We start from the raw sequence: 19,903 nt of genomic DNA, 5'->3' as shown, positions 1-19,903 counted from the left end.
TTTGAGGGCCAAGAACAGAAGTTCCTGGTACTTTTCCCTCTCAACAGGCTCAAGGGGCCAATTCTTTCCCAGCAGTCACACCAGTCAGTTGAGCAGTAGGCCTCATGACAGAGAGGATCCCCTCCCTTAAACTACTGTCCCAAAGAAACTGCTCCTTCCTCTTATACAGGTTCTCCAGAATCTCTGGTAAACTTCTGAAAGTTATTAAAGACAGCTGTGAAATGGAGAATGCCCCAGACAAGTCCACAATACTTCCAACTTCAGCTTTTGGTGAGGTGCAGAGCCATATTTTCACCAATCTTAAGAAAATTGTAGCATCTCAGAAGAGCACAGACCGGGATAAAATACCACCTCTACCTGGACAAGAACCTAGGGATTATTTTACAATGATATTAGGTCCAATATTTATCAGCCAAAGGCGAGGATTTGAATTTAGGTGGATAAATGTATACTTCTTAATCTACTAACAGATCAGCAGGTTCTATCACTTTCTGGTGTCATTCTTATAAAACAGTGCATATCAGGACTTAAAAAGGCACATGGTTATCAAAACTGATTCCAATTTACCGACAGGAGGAGGATGTTTTCAGAGACAGAGTTAGGACACAGCTCTGTCTTGTTGTACTTTAAAACAGCTATGCCAGGGGATACACCTGATTCCTTAATTCTTTTTGTTGTTGTTGCTTTAAAGAAAATAGTACAAAAAAAGAACAATAGCAAAATACAAACAAAACAAAGGAAGGACATTTAAAATGATATGGGGTTTCCAACCAAATGATACAGATTAACAGTGGTTGTTATATTACATATTGTTATCTTCAACAAAGTTACTCAGATTACCAGATGTAAGAATAGAAGATTGATCAAATCATTAAAGGGAATAAGAAAATAATAATTTAAAGAACATTAGAGACAATACATAGTTTCACTAGACAGGGTTGTAGACATTCACCAATGGTTGTTTTACTGCAAATTGTTGTCATCACATAACTTGCTCAGATTACCGGATATAAACATGCAAAATTGGTCTAAATATAAAAAAAAAACTTTTAATCATTAACTGTTCCCCTCAACAAATCATCAGACACCAGAAGCACAGTTATGCCACCAATCCATAAAAAAACCATATATATATATATATGTATATATAAAATACCTTAGTACTTTCTTCTTTCTCTCATCCCAGTTGTTCCTTCCTTTGAGAAATTTTTTTCCCTTTCTTATTATCTATTGTACATTTTGGGTTTTATTTACTCTTTTATGTTCTTACGCCAGGGAGACAACGTGATGTTTACACATGTGGGTCCAATTTATTTCACTTATGAGTATGGTCTCTAGTTGCATCCATTTACCTATAAAAGCCTCGAGTTTATCTTTTTTACAGCTGAGTAATACTCCATTGTATAGAAATGCCACATCTTTTTTGTCCATTCCTCAGTTGATGGGCATTTGGGTTGCTTCCAAGATTTAGCTATAACGAATTGTGCTTCTATAAACATGAGTGCACATATATTGCTGTGGTATGACATTTTTAATTCTTCTGGAAAAATATCCAGAAGGGGAATAGCTGGGTTAAGTGGGACTTCTAATCCTAGTTTTGTGAGGAATCTCCACACTGATTTCCACAGTGATTTCATCAAATTACACTCCCATCAGCAGTGGTCAAAAACTGAAAGCTTTCACTTTAAAATCAGGAACAAGCAAGGATGTCCACTGTCACCATTCCTACTCAATATAGTTTTGCAAATATTAGCCAGAGCAATTAGACAAGAGAGAGAAATAAGAAGAATAAGGATAGGAAAAGAGGAAGTGAAATTATTATTATTTGCAGATGACATGAGAAGACCCTAAAAATTCCACCAAAAGGCTTATGGATTTAATAATCAAATTCAGTAGCATAGCTGGATACAAAGTCAACACTCAAAAATCAAAAGCATTCCTGTACACAAACAACAAGCAGACTGAGAGAAAATCAGTGAAACCACACCTTTCATAGCAGCATCTAAAGAAATGAAATACTTAGGAATCAATCTAACAAAAGAAGTAAAAGATCTATACAGTGAAAATTACAGTACTCTGAGAAAAGAGATCAAAGAGGATTTCAGAAAATGGAAAAATATTACTTGCTCATGGATAGGAAGAACCAACATTGTGAAAATGGCCATACTCCCAAAATTGTTGTACAGATTCAATGCAATCCCCACTAAAATTCCATTAGTATACCTCACAGATTTAGAGGAAACATTCCTAAAATTCATCTGGAATCAGAAGAGGCCTAGAACAGCAAAAGCAATCCTGGGAAACAAAGGAAAGGCAGGAGGCATTGCAATCCCTAACTTGAAATTATACTACAAAGCTACTGTGATAAAATCAGCATGGTACTGGCAAAAAAACCAGACTTGAAGATCAGTGGAACAGATTAGAAGATGCAGACAAAGCTACAAACACACTTAGTCACCTTATTTTTGACAAAAGGGCCAAACATGTTCACTGGAAGAAAGATAGCATCTTTAACAAATGGTGCTGGAAAAACTGGCTTTCCACATGCCGAAGACTAAAAGTAGACCCATGTCTATCACCATGCACTAAACTAAAGTCAAAATGGATCAAAAATCTAAATATCAAAACAGAAACACTAAATCTAGAAAGTAGGAAGAGAAAGTAGGTAAAACTCTCAAAGACATTGGGGTAGGCAGAGAGTTCATGAACAAAAACCAAACTGCACGGGAAATACATCAAAGAATCAACAACTGGGATCTCACCTTATTCAAAAGTTTCTGCACATCAAAAGAAATCACCAACAGAGCAAAAAAAAAAAAAAAAAAAAAAACCATGAACTGTGAAAAAATTTTATCCAACTACCCCTCAGACAAAGGACTCCTATCTAGAGCACATAAAGAATTTTTAAAAATCAGGCCCCCAAAATTCAAAGACCCAATCCAAAATGGGCATCTAAGATGAACACAGACTTCTCAGATGAAGAAATACAAATGGTGAATAAATATATGAAAAAATGTTCAACATCATTAGTCTTTTGAGAAATGCAAATTAAAAAACACTGAGATTTCATCTCACCCCTCAAAGAATGGCTATCATTAAGAAATCAATCAACCAATGAAAAATATTGGAGAGGTTGTGGGTAAAAAGGAACACTTCTCCACTGTTTCCTTAATTCTAATAGTGGATCTACAGTAGAAATCTTGGATCAGGGGCTGGGGATTTAGCTCAGCGGCAAAGCGCCTGCCTGGCAAGCACAAGGTCGTGAGTTCGGTTCCCGGTACCGGAGAAAAACCATAAAAAAAAAAAAAAGAAATCTTGGATCAACATTGAGTTCACACATCCAGGGCTCTAAGTGGTTCTAAGTCTGTAAAGTCTCTGAAAAGTTCTGTCCACATTGTCTATTAGAAAAATCAGTGATAGAACAGTAGCACAGCTCTTCGTGACATGGCAGAAGAGACTCCATTTTGTTTCCTTAGAACTCTATTTTAGAAGTCACTTATGCTTGGATAAACTCACTCCTCATCCCCTCCCCTCTTAGTCATAAACCCACACAAAGAGGAACAAGATGTTATCTCGAGAAACAAACAGATAAGACAAACTGTGGGGAAAGCTAGAATTTAACCTCACTTTGCCTTACTAACTAACATCCGGGAAATATCAATCTTGTGTTTGAAAAGCCCTAAACCTTGTAAATTCCTGTAAATTTCCAAAATGAGGTAATGTGGTTACCACAGAAACCTGAAAAGGATAAAACTCTGGAGAAGAAAGCCCCAGGGTCGACATTTTCTGACTCAGCCGCCAGCTGAATAAATTTTGTCTGTTCCGATATTCTCGGCCTCTCATGAATGTTTTCTCGCTGCTCTGCTATAACATTCATACATGAAGACAAATTGAGAGAACCACCCCACTCTCCACTGAAGAGAAGAAAGCCAAAGAGGATTCTGAAGGACACTACATGACAACGTTACTTCCCCCAACTATGGGATGGCAATGAATTTAAAAGAGGGTTTCACCCTCTTCTACCTTATTAAGGATGCTCATCCCACAAATAATATACAAAAATTGCAAGGTAATTTTTACTCAGCCAAGGACATTAGTTCAATGGGCTACCAGTGTACTAAGCTATGTTACAAAACATTTTTATCAACTTTCCTCTCCTGTGTTGACAATGATTGCTACAAATGGGACAGAGGGAAAAATAAATCTCCCTAAACTTTTCAGAGTCAGAACTGCTCCTGACATTGGGAGGATCATATGATCATTGTCCCTATGGAGGTGAAACTTCAAGAGCAGACTGACATTTCCCGATTCTTTTGCATTCTGATGGAAGAATGTCACATGAAGCATACTACTTCTCTTGTATCACACAACTAAATCAAAACTAGGAGTTCTTTAATGTATATTGTCAAGAATTAGAAACTTTAGCTAAGATTATTAAAGCCAAACTACATTTATCTCCACCAAGTTTGGCTCTCAGAGACAGGACAAAACTGGGGATATAAAGAATTCATCCTCCAAAATCCAGATCTCTTAAAGGAATATAAAAAACACAGAGCAGAACTGTTATATCAAAGTCTTCCCTTACCATTGAGAATGACATTCTCAGGTGTCCTCAGGAATATTCACAACATAGTTTTTTGACTCTCACAGGTCATCTTATGGGCCATTTTCTGTAAGACCTGAATTGCTCGCTGCTAGGGCTGGACAGGCCTAACATACAGCCTGAATAATCAATAGCCTAAGGTGGGACTGTTCTCTAAGCCTGATGTCTCTAGAGACACATCAGAAAGACTATCACCCAGGCATACCATTTTATGATTGGGGATCCTGGCATTGACTATGACAGTCAATCTGTCTTAGAAATTAGTCAGGTAATGGAGAGAAATCTGCGTGTGGCCAGAAATGACAGAACTGAATAATGAGATTCCAGCAGAAACAGTCTCTACACAAAGGATTCCAAGCTAAACAGTAATCTCCCACTTCTCCCATCTGTCCCCTGGGTCAGTGAGCAAACAGTTTACTCTTGATGAGTTCCTCATACACAGAGAGCCAGATGCTGGCAGGCCCAAGAAATAAAGCAGGTTTCCAGATCTTGAGGGACACTGCATCTTAATCAGTAGTGGGATTATCAGGCAATATGTAAGGCTCCCCTCAAAACATTATAAGCTGTAGAGAATCCCAGATTAGTCAATTTCTTCCTTGTTCTTTTGCAAAAGGAAAGAATAAAGAAACCTTGTATTACTCTTGGCAGAGAATTCTTTGGAAACCTGCTTCAATGGAGTTCTTTGTTTGTCTGGACCGGGCCAGGATCATCTCCCTACTGTAACTGCATGGTAAAAGCGAGGGCTTCATCTTCTTAGAGACAGCTTCATTCCTAGCTTCCTGAATCAGCTTTGGCTGAGTGAAATCTTTTTTCTAATTTTTTTTTAAATTTTTATGGTGCTGAGGATCAAACCCAGGGTCTCATACATGCTAGGTAAGTTTTCTACCACCGAGGTGCACCTCAGCCTCTCATTGTATTTTTAAAACTGGGAACACAGAGTGACATGATGGTGCAAGAAGTTTCTGAGGTGGTCAGTACCACATCCTCCCCATATGAAAGAAACTGGCACCAGCATGAGACCAACACACACAGAAAAGCAAACAAAAGCCAAGATAAGGATGGGTAACAGTCTCTTCCCTAGCTCACCTGCCTAATGGGGATACATATCTTGTCCCTTTCTGTTGGGCTCTCTGACTAATTCAAAATGAGTTTCTCCTATTTACAACCAAAATTCCTCACCCATGCAAGCTGTCTGAAAGGGTGAGCACTTGACTGAAATTTACTCCTTTGGAAATAGACTTCAGAAAGTATTCTTTCTGTTTAGATATAGGACTGACAGAGTAATTCTGCCTACCACTGCTCAGTGTTCTTCAGTTGGCAATTTTAGAACAAGGTTGTCAGTTGTAAGCCAGCTACAGTATAGTTAACACCCAGGTTATCATCAAGAGCTAAGAGAATTCTGCTTTGTGACTCAGGGTGTGTCTGTGTGGGTTTTACTAGGATAAAAAGGGCACCCAGCCCCTTTTGTATGTGCAGCAAATGGCTTTCTATCCGCCACCTGTTTGCCTGCATTCTTACTTCCCATGCAGAACAAGAAAGTGAGACAAAAAATGAATACAAGATGCAACAGGCCTATGGGCATCAGTGGGTGGGGTGGAACCTGAGCAGATGACGGGAGGTAGGAAAAATAAGGTTTACAAATAAGAAAACAAGAAAAAAATAGGAGCTAAAGCTTAGAAGTTCTAAAGGTGAGAGGGAAGTGTATAAATGAATGATAAATAAAAACATAAACAGCTAACAATGATTTAAGAAGTTATGCTGAAAGAATTACATGTCATGCACAACCGTTCGATGCTAGATGTGGACGCTGAAAGTGCGAGAGCTGTGGGTTGCCTGATACCCACCCTCTGCCCAGTTGGACTACAAGGCAGAGCATCCCTGAGGACATTATAGAGAAATTTCCATATCCATTTATGCAGAATTTCTTGAACACCTTCCTTCCATTTAAGAGGCATGGTCTTCTCAGCAAAGGACAAATCAGGAATGCTTAGGAAGCCAGGGCTGCATCTGACCTTGTGTAAGATCAGGTAGGTTGCCTCATATTAGGCTTTCTGCTCTTTCATGAGAGAACATTATACCCCACAGAGCAACATTATACCCTAATAGTAGGGACAGGTGTGTGTGTGTGTGTGTGTGTGTGTAAGTACAGAACAAGTAAGGAATTTTTATAGCAGGATGCTCTAACAATTCCTCTATATTATAAAATAGTGTTTGTATGATCATAAAAATATGGATATCATTTAAGAGCTTTGTCTAAGCTCAAAAACTGTGGTTCAGTTACAAGCAGTTCACTTCTTATACAAAGAGTTTAAATTAACTCATTCTTTTTGTGCAAGAGAATAAGAGAGGCAGTATTTCTGACCAGAACATTTAAGAAATATCTATAAAGATATTTCTTATTATATCAACCCAAGGGAACAATAACAAAAATACTTATTTCTTGTTATATCAACCCAAGGGAACAATAACAAAAATACTTTCAGGCTGAAAAGAAAAAATTTTCAAAAGCCTGAGTGACAATTCAGAAGCCACTGTTAGCTGACAGCCCTGGAATTACGCCTTTGACACGCACAGCTGAAGGCATATTCACTTTTCCATTGTCCCTGAAAAGATGACCACGATTTGAGTTATATCTTCATGGTCATAATTTTTCCCTCCTTAAAGTATAGTACAACATGTTACATATATGGTTATAATGAAAACATTAAGAATTTCAATAGCTATCTTCCAGGAGATCAAGCGCTTCTGTTTTAACATTTAGATCATTGATTCATTTTTATTTTAGCACACGGTGAGATATATGGATCTAGATTCAGTTTTCTGCATGTGGTCGGTCAGTTTCCCCAGTACCACTTATTAAAAAGGCTATCTTTCATCCAGTGTATGTTTTTGGCTCCTTTGTCAAAGATCAGAGAGGTAAATGTGCCTAGGGTTATTTCTGCATTTTCTAGTGTTCCACTGATCCACATGTTCCATGTTTGCCAGTACCATGCTGTTTTTAAGAAGTACAAATGGGCAATAAATACATGAAAAAAATGTTCAATGTCTCTGGTCATCAGAGAAATGTGAATTAAACACTGAGATTCCATCTTCCTGCAGAAAGAATGAGTGTCATGAAATCAAACAGTAACAACTTCTGGAGAGAATGTAAAGTAGTACAATACTACGGGAATCAGTATGTTGGTGGGAATGTAAACTATTACAACATGACAGGAATCAGTATAGAGATTTCTCAAAAACTAAAACTAGAAATTCCATTCAACCCAGCTATTCCTCTTCTAGGTATCTTTCCAAAAGGATATTACAGTGACATGCATACTCATGCTCACAGCAGCACAATTCACAATAGTGAACACTTGGAAGCAACTTACGTGTCCATCAATACAGGAATGGAAAAAGAAAATATATTTATATATAATGGAGTACTACTCTGCCATAAAAAAGATTTGAGTCATTTGTAGGAAAATGGATGTACCTTGAGATCATAATGTTAAGTGAAATAAATCAAACACATAAACAACATTTAGTTTCTCTTACATAAGAAACCCAAAATATAAATAAAGACCAAAATAAGGTTGATAATAGGAAACAGTAAGATCATTTGCAAATGGGAAGGAGACTAAGACCTGGAGGGGTGGAACAGGGAGGGGAGGAAAGTGGATGAAAAAACTTAAGACGTGTTATGTACACGTACCAACTTGTCACAAGGAATAAAATCATTATGCACTACAAGCATGTACTAATAAAAAATTAAATTTGGAAAAAAGTAAAAAAAGTATTTCAATTGCTAGTAATGAGCAACCATTAAAACTTGAATATTCATTTCTGTTCCAATCTAGAAGTTAGATCAGATGTAGGTTAAATGTCATGTTTCCAGCTAATTCAACCCACAGCAGCCTCCTCAAAGCCATCATCCTCCAGCTATAGTGGTTGGTCAGATGCTATGAAGCCTGTTTGTCCTGAACTAGCCTCTCTATAAAGTCATGGCCAAGAGAAAGCCATGTTAGGCTCTGCACAGAGTTAGCTGGGGTGTGAGTGCTCACGCCACGGCTAAAGGCCATGAGGAATCCCAGGAGCATAACTCCTTTATACCCTGCCTGGCATCTGCCAGGAGAGTACCCTCTTCAAACGTGCTCTGTTGGTTTTCAGGGATGAGGGCAGCTCTGCATCATTCCCTCACTGATGCACCCCAGGAGACATCCTGTCATACTGCTGTTCACTGAACTCAGTTTCAGAGTTGGTTCCAGAATGGTCAAACAGGGTGAGAGAGAGGTCACGATGAAATGTCATTGGCAGGATGTAGGAAAATCCTAAGATAGTCAGATCCCCAGTGTGACAGCTAAGGACAGCTCTAGCCATCATGTTGGTTTTTGGAGTCAACAGTTGCTTTTCAGAGCTCCAGCCCTAGGGACCTCAAACTACATCTTCCCTTTTCTTTTTTTTCATATCAAACTCTGTAGTGGTAGCCAGGTAGAGAGTTACAGTTCATTCACTATTTCCTTTAAACTGTAGATTCTAGTTCTTTCAGGTTCATTGCCACGGTATATACACTGTTCTAACTGGGCAGATTATGTGAATTATTTAACAACTCTTTGACTGTAGATACAATGAACTTTTGAATACAACACACCGAGTAAAGCCTTGGCTCTATATAAATCTTAGGATTCCAGAGCTGGGGATTTAGCTCAGCGGCAAAAGCGCCTGCCTGGCAAGCGCGAAGTCCTGAGTTCGGTTCCCGGTACCGGAGAAAAACCAAAAAAATAAAAAAATAAAAAAATAAATAAATCTTAGGATTCCATCCTTCTTTAGCCACATATATAACGTTTTTTTTGGTTTGTTTTTGGTTTTTTTTTTTTAGCTACATAAGAAAATGTGTAGTATTTCCAGGCTGCCTATTCAAAAGGACCTCATCAAATCCAGAAAACCAATTGCAAGTGAAACATGCCTGCCAGGTACAGGGCTTCAGGGGAGATGTCAATGTCACTAAGGTTACTCTCAAAATCAGAAGCACTCCTCACATGCAAGCCTTTTAGAAACTTGGAAAATGCAGACCTTAAAAATAAGAGAACGTAAATAAATATGTAAATATAAGCAGATCACGGAGGCTATAGTCAATTCCTGTTACATAGTTCAGGTTACCTATTAGCCAGGGAACTCAGTGTGAGTATAGCAGATGCTTATATAAAAACTTGCCCTAGATTCTTCAGATAAAGACTCTTAGGAGTTTCTGGCAGGATTATAAATCCAAGTGTTGCCAAGACAAGTTTTCTTTTCCTAGGCAAAGAAAAGTCAAGCTGATCGACTATCTTTGGCATGGAGTTAAAAAAATTTCTTGCAAATTCAGTTGAATAGAGTGCAATCAGATCTTAGCCACCAGGAGCCAATAAGAAAGATCCTACCCTGACCTTGACCCTTCTGTCCTTCTGCTCTTGGATTGAATTAATATATACAGGGAGGCTAAGTTTTGGTGTTCAGATTATAATTACTCAATGATCTAAATGTCCATTTTTAGAGAAGAATGAAACAGAGTTTGTAAGTACCAAATTACACATCCTCTTGCTTGACCAATGTTCATGTTATCGAACTTGATTCGTGCATTTACTCAATGACTTGAATATTCCTGACCTCCTATTAGTTGTAGCAAGTAATACCAGAGAGTTGTATGTACTCCGATGGCAAATGCAAAGGGGAGGGGTGAATCAATTTTGCCTTCGAAAGAAAGAAGAGGATTTATAGTGGAGCCACCACTTAATTGAGTATGAGTGCTATAAAGCAAACCTCCTAAGAGAATAGGAGAACAGCATTTTTGAAAATAGCCCTCTGGTGATGATTACCCATGAAGCCATGAGATCACTACCCTTCAGACATACTGATTTTCCATAACTACAACAGCAAATGAAGGATTCCTTGAAGAAAAACGTCCATAAGCTCTCCAATGAAGGTGTTGGTGTGAGGCTCCAAACCAATCTTAGATTTGCAGTGAGAGGAACATGTTTATTTACTAAGATCTTAAGAAGTTATAATCTTGACTAAGCTTGATCACTGCTAAATTCTTCTTCTCAGTGGCTAGAAACATACGGAGCTTATAGAATTGGACTGCAGAAGCGGTCTATGTATGTTAATATCCTGTGAAGGGATGTTATGAAAACCAGGAGGTTAGTCAGAAAAGGGAGACTCTTTGAAGAGATTCCTCATCTTGCCCATTCCAATGGATTCACTGACTCATCCTTATTGAAAGCACCTTCAGAGACAGAATGGCATCAGTGCGTGTTGGAATTGCGGATGGAGTGGGCACTGTGCCTGTGTTAACTCCCCTGGAGGCATCAGAGTTAATTACCTGGTGCCTCTTACACTGCCTAGACTTTCCACATGAGGAACCAACAGGCAAACGAGCAGAAAGATCCACAGCTTGAGACTGTGAAGTTAGGCTAAGGACAAGGTAAGAGGCTCTTCCTTTGGTCATAACAATGCCAGAAATCATACAAGATTCCCAAGTGGGAATAAATTCAGAGGAAAACGGGTGGAAACCAGATATACCAAGAGCATTATAGGAAGAAATTTTAAAGATGGTTTCAAAGACAAAGCTAATGTGCAAAAGCTGCTGGCTTGGGGAAGGAGTAAAGATTGTGAGCTTTTTAGTCTGCTCTTTCAAGAATCCTAATGGTGAAAGGAAAATACATTATAAGGTATCAAAAAGCGACAAGCATAGGGTCAAAGATAACTTTGACCTTTTCCCTAAGAACTGAATAGAAATGTTTTCTTCAAGGCAAGAGACAGGGAGGTGGGAAGCAGTTCAAAAAAGAAAGAATTAGAGGAACAAGAGGAACTAGAAGAGGATTATATCAAAAGGACAGGATACTGGGATAGCCTTGGCCAAGACAGGGGACTCTTACCTCATGAAACAGAGGAAACTCAAAAAAGATAGCTGTGAACATAGTTACATTTTGTGGTAACAGGGAGTGAAGATGAAAAAATTTAACTAAATTTGGCTTTTTAAAAAAGTAGTCAGTGACACTGCTTGGAGACAAATGAAAAAGCATGAAAGAGCTGCTGTAGAGGGTAGGAGAGAGGAATGTAGGAATGAGTCAAATGATCCCCAAGTGCTACTGCCATTCCACAAAACTACTAATGGCTGTGCTGCTCTGGAGTACCTACGAGCTATTCAGAAAATAACTCTGGTATGAAGATACTTACTAAATTCCACTGGGCAAAAGAAGCCTAAGGCCCTCTCTTTAAGGAACTGGCCAATAGTAGTCATAAAATATGGGGATAAGAGATGGCAGAAGTCTAGCTGCTAAATTACACCAACAAACACGATGGGCAGGCATGTTGAGTGTGTTGGCTACAAAGAGAGGTACTTGTAGGAAATCATAGACAGTTGACACTCTTGAGGAACTGTATCTACTGTTGCTTTCCCCAGGGGTTTTAAAAACCATAATCATGGTTGAATATGGGGATCTGGAGACTTCCGGGAAGATGGAGGAGTGGTGAACAACAGAGAAACAGCCTTTCCAAGATTTGGTGTCCAGATGCTGGAATATAGCTGGAAAAGAAGAAGGAAGGAAGTGGGTCCCCAGAACTCAGCAAGCACCTGAAGCAAGAATTAAAGCCCATGGGGAGAGCAAAAAGAGAGACCTCAACACATACGAGGGAAGAGGCAAGTGGTGATTTCTCCTTGAGCCTTGGCTCATGGCCTAAAGGGATGGCTCAAACCTGTAGATGTACTGTGACTGCTGGAGAGCCCAGAGGCCTCCACAAGAAAACGCACTAGTAGACACAGCACACTTCAGTGACTGGTGAATTACTTGGGTTCAGACATCCCCAGGAGAGGGCAACTGGCCATTCGCCATCTTGGAGAGTGTCCAATTGAGCTTGGTACTCAGAGAAACTGTGGTTTGCTCCATCTGGCAGCTCTCAGTGTCAGGGTGAGGTATAACTGAATTCAAGTCAGCAAAAGCTCATGGAGCTCAGTTCAAGTGCGCAGGGAGCTATGTTCAACCCAGTAGGTGGCACATGGAGTGTTGCAGGCTGAACAAATTGGGTTCTAGCCTCAGTCAGAAATCAGCCTGAATTTTAGTGGAATTAAAAGTGCAGGCTTGCTAGGATTACCCACTATCCTACCAAAAATCTACACCTGGCTTGTTGGCATTAATCAACACAGATTGAGCCTCTGCCTGCACACTCTGTCATGCCTTAAAGTGGACACTGCTTCCTTCTTTTTACCCTTTTGTTCTGTATTTTTTTCTTCTTTGTTGTTTGTTCTTATTTTTATGAGTGTGAACACTGTTTCTAGTTTTTTATTGTTGCTGTTCTGCTCTGGCATTTATTTCTTCCTTCTCTCTTTCCCTCCTGTCTTCTTCACCAGTTTCCAAAAAGTTCATGTGATACTCCTTTGTCCTCCAACCTTGATTCTATTCTCTTCCTCTTCTATTTCTCTATTTTTCTCCCAACCCCTTTTAAATTTTCTCCCCTGAGAGTAAAATCAACATATTGAGGGCATATCTACTATATAAAATTTTCTGGTTTTAGATTTTGTTATGTAACCATAAGTCTAGTTCATACAGTTAAAGGTGGCAAAATAATAGTTACAACAGTGTGTCATTTTCTGGGCTGTGTTTGATGCTAATGCTATTACTCATTGTACTACTTTAGTCAAAGAGACATAATTGTTCTAAGCAGTTGTTCTGCCAAGACTGAGATTGCCTAAGAGTCATAAACAGTATTATAATCCACTGCCAAAGAACCAGGGGCTAGGCCAGATAGGCAGCAATTTCTCATCCCTGATAAATGGCAGAGGTAAGATCTTGCAAGAGACTTAAAACCCAAAAACCAGCTACACCTGGAAGACAGCTCTGAGAAGTAGTCATTTTCTAAAGATTCTGAATACTAGCAATAAAGCTACCTGCCATAAGCAATTTACAGGCATGAACTGTGGAATTAAATGGAAAAAAAAAAAATGAGATGTTTAAGCAAGGTGCAACTCCAGACTTCCAGCTCACTAAAGGCAAACCCAGGGAGCAATATAGTAGAACAATTTGAAAGCCACCCACCTGGTAACAGCGGAAGTAATAAAGCAGATGAATGGGATTCTAGAAAAAAATCAAATCAGAAATAATTTCTCAGATAACTACAGAGATGGTGACCATAATGAAAGTCATGGTTAATGACTCTAGAGCAGATACAGATTAAAAAAAAAATAGAGGCATTTAGGAAAATGATGGAAATCGTGAATACCTAATATAGGAAAGAAATGGAATCCATGAAACCTATTCAATCAGATAGCCAGGAGATTAAAAATTCCACTGAAAGTATACACAGCAGAATGAGAGAGGCTGGGGATTTAGCTCAGTGGTACAGCACCTGCCTGGCAAGCGCAAGGTCATGAGTTCAACTCCCGGTACTAGAAAAAAAACAAAAAATAAAAATAAATAAAAACAAAAACAAAAACATCAGAATGAGGACAGAATATAAGACATAGAAGACAGAATTGTGACTAGCAATCATGAAAAGAAAGATTTCTTAAAAATAGCAAATGTCTATGAAAAATCAATCCAACTGCTGCTAGATAATGTAAAGAAGAATAACAAAATTGATTGGAGTCAATTAAAAAGCAGGAGATAGCACAAGCAACATAAAAAAAACCTGTTTGCAGAAGTAATAGCAGAAAATTTCTCAAGCATGGAAATAGAATTTGACATACAGTTAAGTGATGTATACAGAACTCCAATTAGCCATGAATGAATATAGAGATTTGGAGTAACTAGAGCTTGGCAGTTGTGATCAGTGTTACTATCCCCATAACTAACATTTCTGATATACTTTCTAAGTACTTTACATATATTCAACTATTTATCTGTATCTTACAGTCAAGAAAATTGAATCTCGTGATTACAAAGAGATGAGAGATGAACCCAAGCAATCTAGAGGTAGGATTCATGCTCTTAACCACTAGGAATGACTTTCACAGAAGCTCCTGTCTACTTCTCCAGCTTCCACTGGAGTCCAACATAAATGTAAGGCAAGCCAGATGCCTGAGGCTCTTTGTCTTTACAGCTCTTCTGGCCCAACTGGCCAGGTTACTGGATCAACCATTTGAGAACCAGATGATATTGCATAAAGTCTCACATTAGTGGCTTTAGTTCATTCCACATTCTACTGCAGAACACAAGCCAATTGCATGGTATAGTCACAGTAATTCTATTTTCTTTGCAACACTGGGTTGGAATTTGGCTTAAATACTGAAAGTGCTAGAAGCTAGGGAGCAGTGTGAAGATGCTGACAGTGCTACAATTTCTGTTCCTCGGAAAATGAACTCCTGCTTTGTATGCAGCGGGTGGGCCCCACTGACCCTGCTGGGAGCTATTTTCAGAAGCTCTTTCATGGCTTTGTGGATTGGATCCACTAACCCCAGTAAAAGACAGGTGTGAGCTGTTGGTGAGTCAGGTACCAAATAGCTGAGGGGGCTGAAGCACTGTAGGTACTTGTGGCAGGAATTACCTGGTGCTTAGGCTATTTCTGTTAGAGGAACAAACTGGATGACCAGCCCTAATTCACTCAGCAACCAGAGATAAGCTGGTCAGAATCATCAGCCAACAGGACCTCTAGTTAACTATGGTGCACCAGGTTGCAGCAGCCTCTTCTAGGTCCTTACGTTTGGATGGTTTGAGACCTTCATGTACAACATGGGAAGGGAAGGAAACTAGAGCTGAAGGACTAAATAGCTTGAGGTGCACTAAGAGAGAACCAACTGATTGTCACCTGTTTCTCTTGCAGTTTACCCTTCCTAATAATAGCCAACAGCAGTTATAGCAAACATATTATTGAATTTTCTCTCCATGTACAGCATGATGCTAAGCATTTTATATGCACTAATCTTACCTGAACCTCACATAACCTACAGGTGGCAAGTATTATCTTTCTTGTTTTATAGATGAAGAAATTCAGGCTTTGGGGCCAACTTACTAAAACCACATAACTTCTGAATGTGGCAAAGCCAGAATTCTTATCCAGGTTTCACTCCAAACTGTATGTTCCTAATCATAATAGGACACACTAATCCACCCCTCAAGGAAGCAATGTTTCTTTTCTGAGAAATAGTTCTTCTCCAGCCCTGTCCCTCCTTTAACATGTCTCCGTCTTTCTCTGATGCATTGCCCTTTTGTAGTGGTCAAGGGGCAGGGGCGCCTGCCCTGAACACCAGGTCACACCTCATCCAGGTACCTCTTTTTCTGGATCCCACCCCTCTGTGGGGAACAATGAAGGAGACAGGGTTTCTACGTTCAAAAGCATGGACTGGGAGAAATCTGCTCTCTGTAAGGAAACTCATGACAAGGATGGGTAAGCCAGGCACGTAGGAAATGTTGGAGACCTGGGCTGAAAGAGCCGAGGAGAGGGATGGGGCCAATAAATGAATTGTGGGAGAGAAAAAGACTGATGGAGGCAGATGAAGAGGGTGGCAATCAGAGAACAGGAGGGGGACATCTGAAATAAAAGCTCAAAAAAGAGAGGGGATGTATCTGGGAGTTCACTGAGGTAGACAGAAAAGATGAAACTAAAAAAGTAACTGGAGGCAGGGCTGGAAGAGGATGTATCCATGGCCAAGCAAGCTGAAGAACATGAGCTTTCTCTTCCAGACTAAGAATGAGTCCTGGGTAACCAGGGTCATAAGATGAAATGGATTGTTTTAAAGGAGATTTTAAAACTCTGGCAATAGTATTTAGGGCAAACAACCGAGAACACAGATCACACTTCATGGTTTGTTTTTTTAAGTGCCTATCTCTAAAAGTAGAAGAAACACATCTGTTTTCCTATGAGCCACGATAGAGTTTCCCTCAGCTAACTTCCACAGAAGCTAGGGCTCTCACCTTGGTTCCAGGACAGATGCGGCCTTTTTACATTACATCATGTACAGAATTAGTTCCCTCATTAGGTACAGAGTCACAACATCTGCCCTGTAGCTGCATTATGGCTCCTATAATACCAGGCACACTGTGTCTGGAAAGACTTCTCAAACTTCATTTTAGAAATGAGGGAATAAAGACTAACTATGGAATGTGTGCTTGCCTACCCCACCCCCCGGCCCAGTGAGGTAGGCTTTTTAAAAGCTTAAGGGGATGCAAACATCTCAGCATGTTCTCTAGTGGCTGTGATGCCCCAGTGCCTGGCTACACAGGGTTACGTAGGGGCTGAGCACAGACGGGATCTCTGAGGTGCTCTAAGCTAATTTTCTATGTATTTGGCAGACGAGATGAAGAAGGATGAGACTGGGAGATAGAATGGGGTTCAAGACCAGGGTGTACCAATGGCTAAGATGCTGATAACCACAGGTTCCTAGGCTCCCTTGGGCTTTGCTAAATGACGGGTTTGTACTAGTTGAGCCCTATAAGCTGTACAGCTCTACAACTGTGTTCAGCTCCTCCAACTTTCTTATCACAGCTTCCCACATCACAGCTAGAGTAATTTTCTTAAAATGTAAATTGGACCCCACCGTATACCGCCTGTCACTTCCCTGCTACAAGCTCCCCATCATACAAATAACTGTCCCCTACCGCCTTCACCGTAGCCTTCACTGTTCCATGTGATCTGGCATCTTCCTGCTTCTGTCTACCACTGTTAAGCTCAACCACACAGGCTTTCTCTCAGTGTTGAAAGTTGCCAGACTTCCCTGTGCATAGATCACCCACTTTGTGTGGAATGTCCCTTGCCTGCTTTTCCACCTCACTCACTCCTACTACTTTTACAGGTTTCAGTGAATTGTTATTTCCTCAAAGAGGTATCCCTGACCCACTTTCTCAGTCATCAGTGGGTATCCTGTGCCTTCTCTGGTTCTTCTTTCCCACCATTATCAGTCCGTACTCTGAGGTTTATTTCCCAGGACTGTGTACCTTCTGTCTCCTGCGTGATGTGGATGATCCACAAAAGACTGGTTTTTGCTTACTATCTATCCCAGCCCCAGGAGCCTAGAATTTGCTGAAAAGGGAATGCGCTGGCCAGCGAGGCCAGTGTTGCAGAATGGGGGAGTGGGAACCGTGTGTCCCATCTGAGCTGGACATTTTTTGGCTCTCCTTGCCTTCTGCAGTTACAATGCCAAATCTCTTATCTGTCAGCTGCTCTTGCCCTTCCTGCCACTGAAAATATCCACTTTAACACTCCTCATCTGAAGATAAACACAAACACATCTTAGCCAAATTAAAAGCAGCCGTAAAAGAAGAGAAAGCCTGAGTTCTATGAGGACGGTGCAACTGGGACCCCAGCGTTCATTCATTCCTCAGTCACACACAGTGAACTCCTCTAGAGCCCTCCTCTGGAAATGCAGCACTCCTCTGGCAGCAGACATACCCTCTACACCGATGATAACATCTGAGCTTAGAACGAGTTAAACAACTTCCAAATTCAGAGCCTTTTAAAAGGCGGCAGCTTCTCCTCTGTGTCCTCAAACAGAAACGCGGTGTACACATTTGTCTGGTCCCGGTGTTTGGAGACTCTGAGCTTGAAAGAGCCAAAGTTAAAGTCACCAACTTTCCTCATCACTCTTGCCTTTCTGTACGGAGAGACTCATTCACTAGAATGTGAGAGCAGAAACAAAGACAGCTGGCTGTTTTCTCCCCTGGTGTCTATAATTAGATTCTTATGAAGATCTTGGCCACAGCAGAGCTCTACTGGACAAACATCTCCCTCTGTCACACACACACACACACACACACACACACACACACCCAAGTGTCTCTCCCCGCACTCATTTCCACAGAGACCCAGACAAAGCAGCCAGTCACTTACCCTCTTCAGCCACGAGAAATGCTTGTAAACATCAATGTCCCCATCCATGCTGGGCACCCATGTCAGCAGTTAAGAGTCCTGGGTTGAAAAAGCCCTTTTTTTGGCTGGAGACCAAGTCCTCTCCTCCTCCTTGGCTCTGCCCCCTCCCCCTCAGGAACGCCAAGCTGTGTGCAGATTTCCCCACTTCCCCGGCCTGTGTCCTTCAGCCTTTCCTTAAACAGTTTCAGACACACAAGCACTGAGACCAGACGGTGCTGCTCTAGGGTCCTCCCCCACTGCCCCCGCAGGCAGGCAGGCAGGCAGGCGCACACACAGGCACACACACAGAGGCACGGGACAGGGATTCAGAACCCTTTGGAGCAATCAAACTTCATAAAAAGGCAGGAAAAAATGAAAGACTTGGACAGGGGTCGTAAATACACACACACACACACACACACACACACACACACACACACACACACACGCAAGGAAACATCCTCTTCGGTGACAGTACCAGAGCCTGCCAGAGGGAAACAGTTCTGAAGAAAATTCCTTGTCTGGCTTCCCCCTTGTGGAGTGGCTGGAACTCATTACCGAGAGCCCCCGATTTCCTGTCTCTGCTCCATTCTGCATTTACCCACGGGCTCCCAGCTGCTGTCAGTTTATTTGGGACTGGGGAGATGACTAAAAATAAGCACTGCTCTTGGAGGAGCTTGCTGGTTCCCACACACAGCCTGACCCCCACCCAAAGCCCACGCCTACCCCTTTGTACCGGCGCTCGGCAGGGCAGGCTGCGCTCTAAGGAAAGGTTGTTGTTTCCAAAAAGGAACAGATTCAGAACCCGCTCTAATCCGGGTTCTGGGGACTGTGGAGTGCCAGCCCCTCAGCGGGGTGTTTGCTGTTCTTGGCACTGCTGGCACCAACTACCAGAGACCAACTGCTACAACTGAGAGACCTCTGCCACTCGCCCTCCTCAGGGAGTGTGGCTCTGGGCCTTAACTCCCGGGAGGCCACATTCCACACCACTGTTAGGTCCCAGGCCTGGCCTCCTGCTGTCCCCCTCTTCACAACCTGCTTTTCAGACCAAGGAGGTGGGAAGGGTGAGGCCACTTCACAGCCATCTTAGGGATTTCGGGAGCAGCTGTGGTAGGAAGGGACCCTGCTAAGGCTGGAAGACAGAGGGAGCTGTGTGTTTTCCTATCCGCAGGTCACATGATGGCTTTCGCGGGTAGCCTCCCCATGCACCACCCCACATCTCCTCCTCATACTCTGTCTCCTTTGAGAGCTCCCCCCAAAACAGCCTTCCTCTCTTGCCCTGCTCTTAATGTGTGGCCTTTGGCTATGACTGATTATGAAAGCGATCTTTGATGTGGGTGCAGTGGGAACAGTGGTTACGTGCAAGGGCTCTGCACTCTGCAGGCCTAAATGACTTGCAGACACACATCTTGTGACTGCAAGGGGCCTTTCCTGTGTGTGATTTTCCTGGAAGTCCCAGCCGAAAGAGAAGGTGCTGCTTACTGGGTCCCAGCACCCCCCAGCAGG

General features: G+C 41.3%; 1 protein-coding gene across 9 annotated transcripts in view; it reads right to left on the bottom strand.

Annotated features, from left to right (window-relative positions):
• Ppfibp2 (PTPRF interacting protein, binding protein 2 (liprin beta 2)) overlaps positions 1 to 19,903 on the bottom strand; it is a 149,755-nt gene that overhangs the window by 65,600 nt on the left and 64,252 nt on the right. Inside the window, exon 1 of one of the 9 annotated variants that reach the window (XM_013511949.1) lies at positions 18,956 to 19,028. The exons of 7 other annotated variants lie outside the window; for them this stretch is intronic. In XM_013511949.1, coding sequence (XP_013367403.1) covers positions 18,956 to 18,994 — 39 coding nt within the window. In that variant the 5' untranslated portion in view covers positions 18,995 to 19,028. Of the gene's footprint in view, positions 1 to 18,379; positions 18,604 to 18,955; positions 19,029 to 19,903 lie in introns of those variants that run through there. One more of the 9 variants, XM_013511948.1, reaches the window with a different exon arrangement.

This window comes from Chinchilla lanigera, unplaced genomic scaffold, assembly GCF_000276665.1.
Source record: "Chinchilla lanigera isolate Chin_1 unplaced genomic scaffold, ChiLan1.0 scaffold00013, whole genome shotgun sequence".
Classification (NCBI taxonomy): Eukaryota; Metazoa; Chordata; class Mammalia; order Rodentia; family Chinchillidae; genus Chinchilla; species Chinchilla lanigera.
This window is presented reverse-complemented; position numbering and strand designations above follow the sequence as displayed.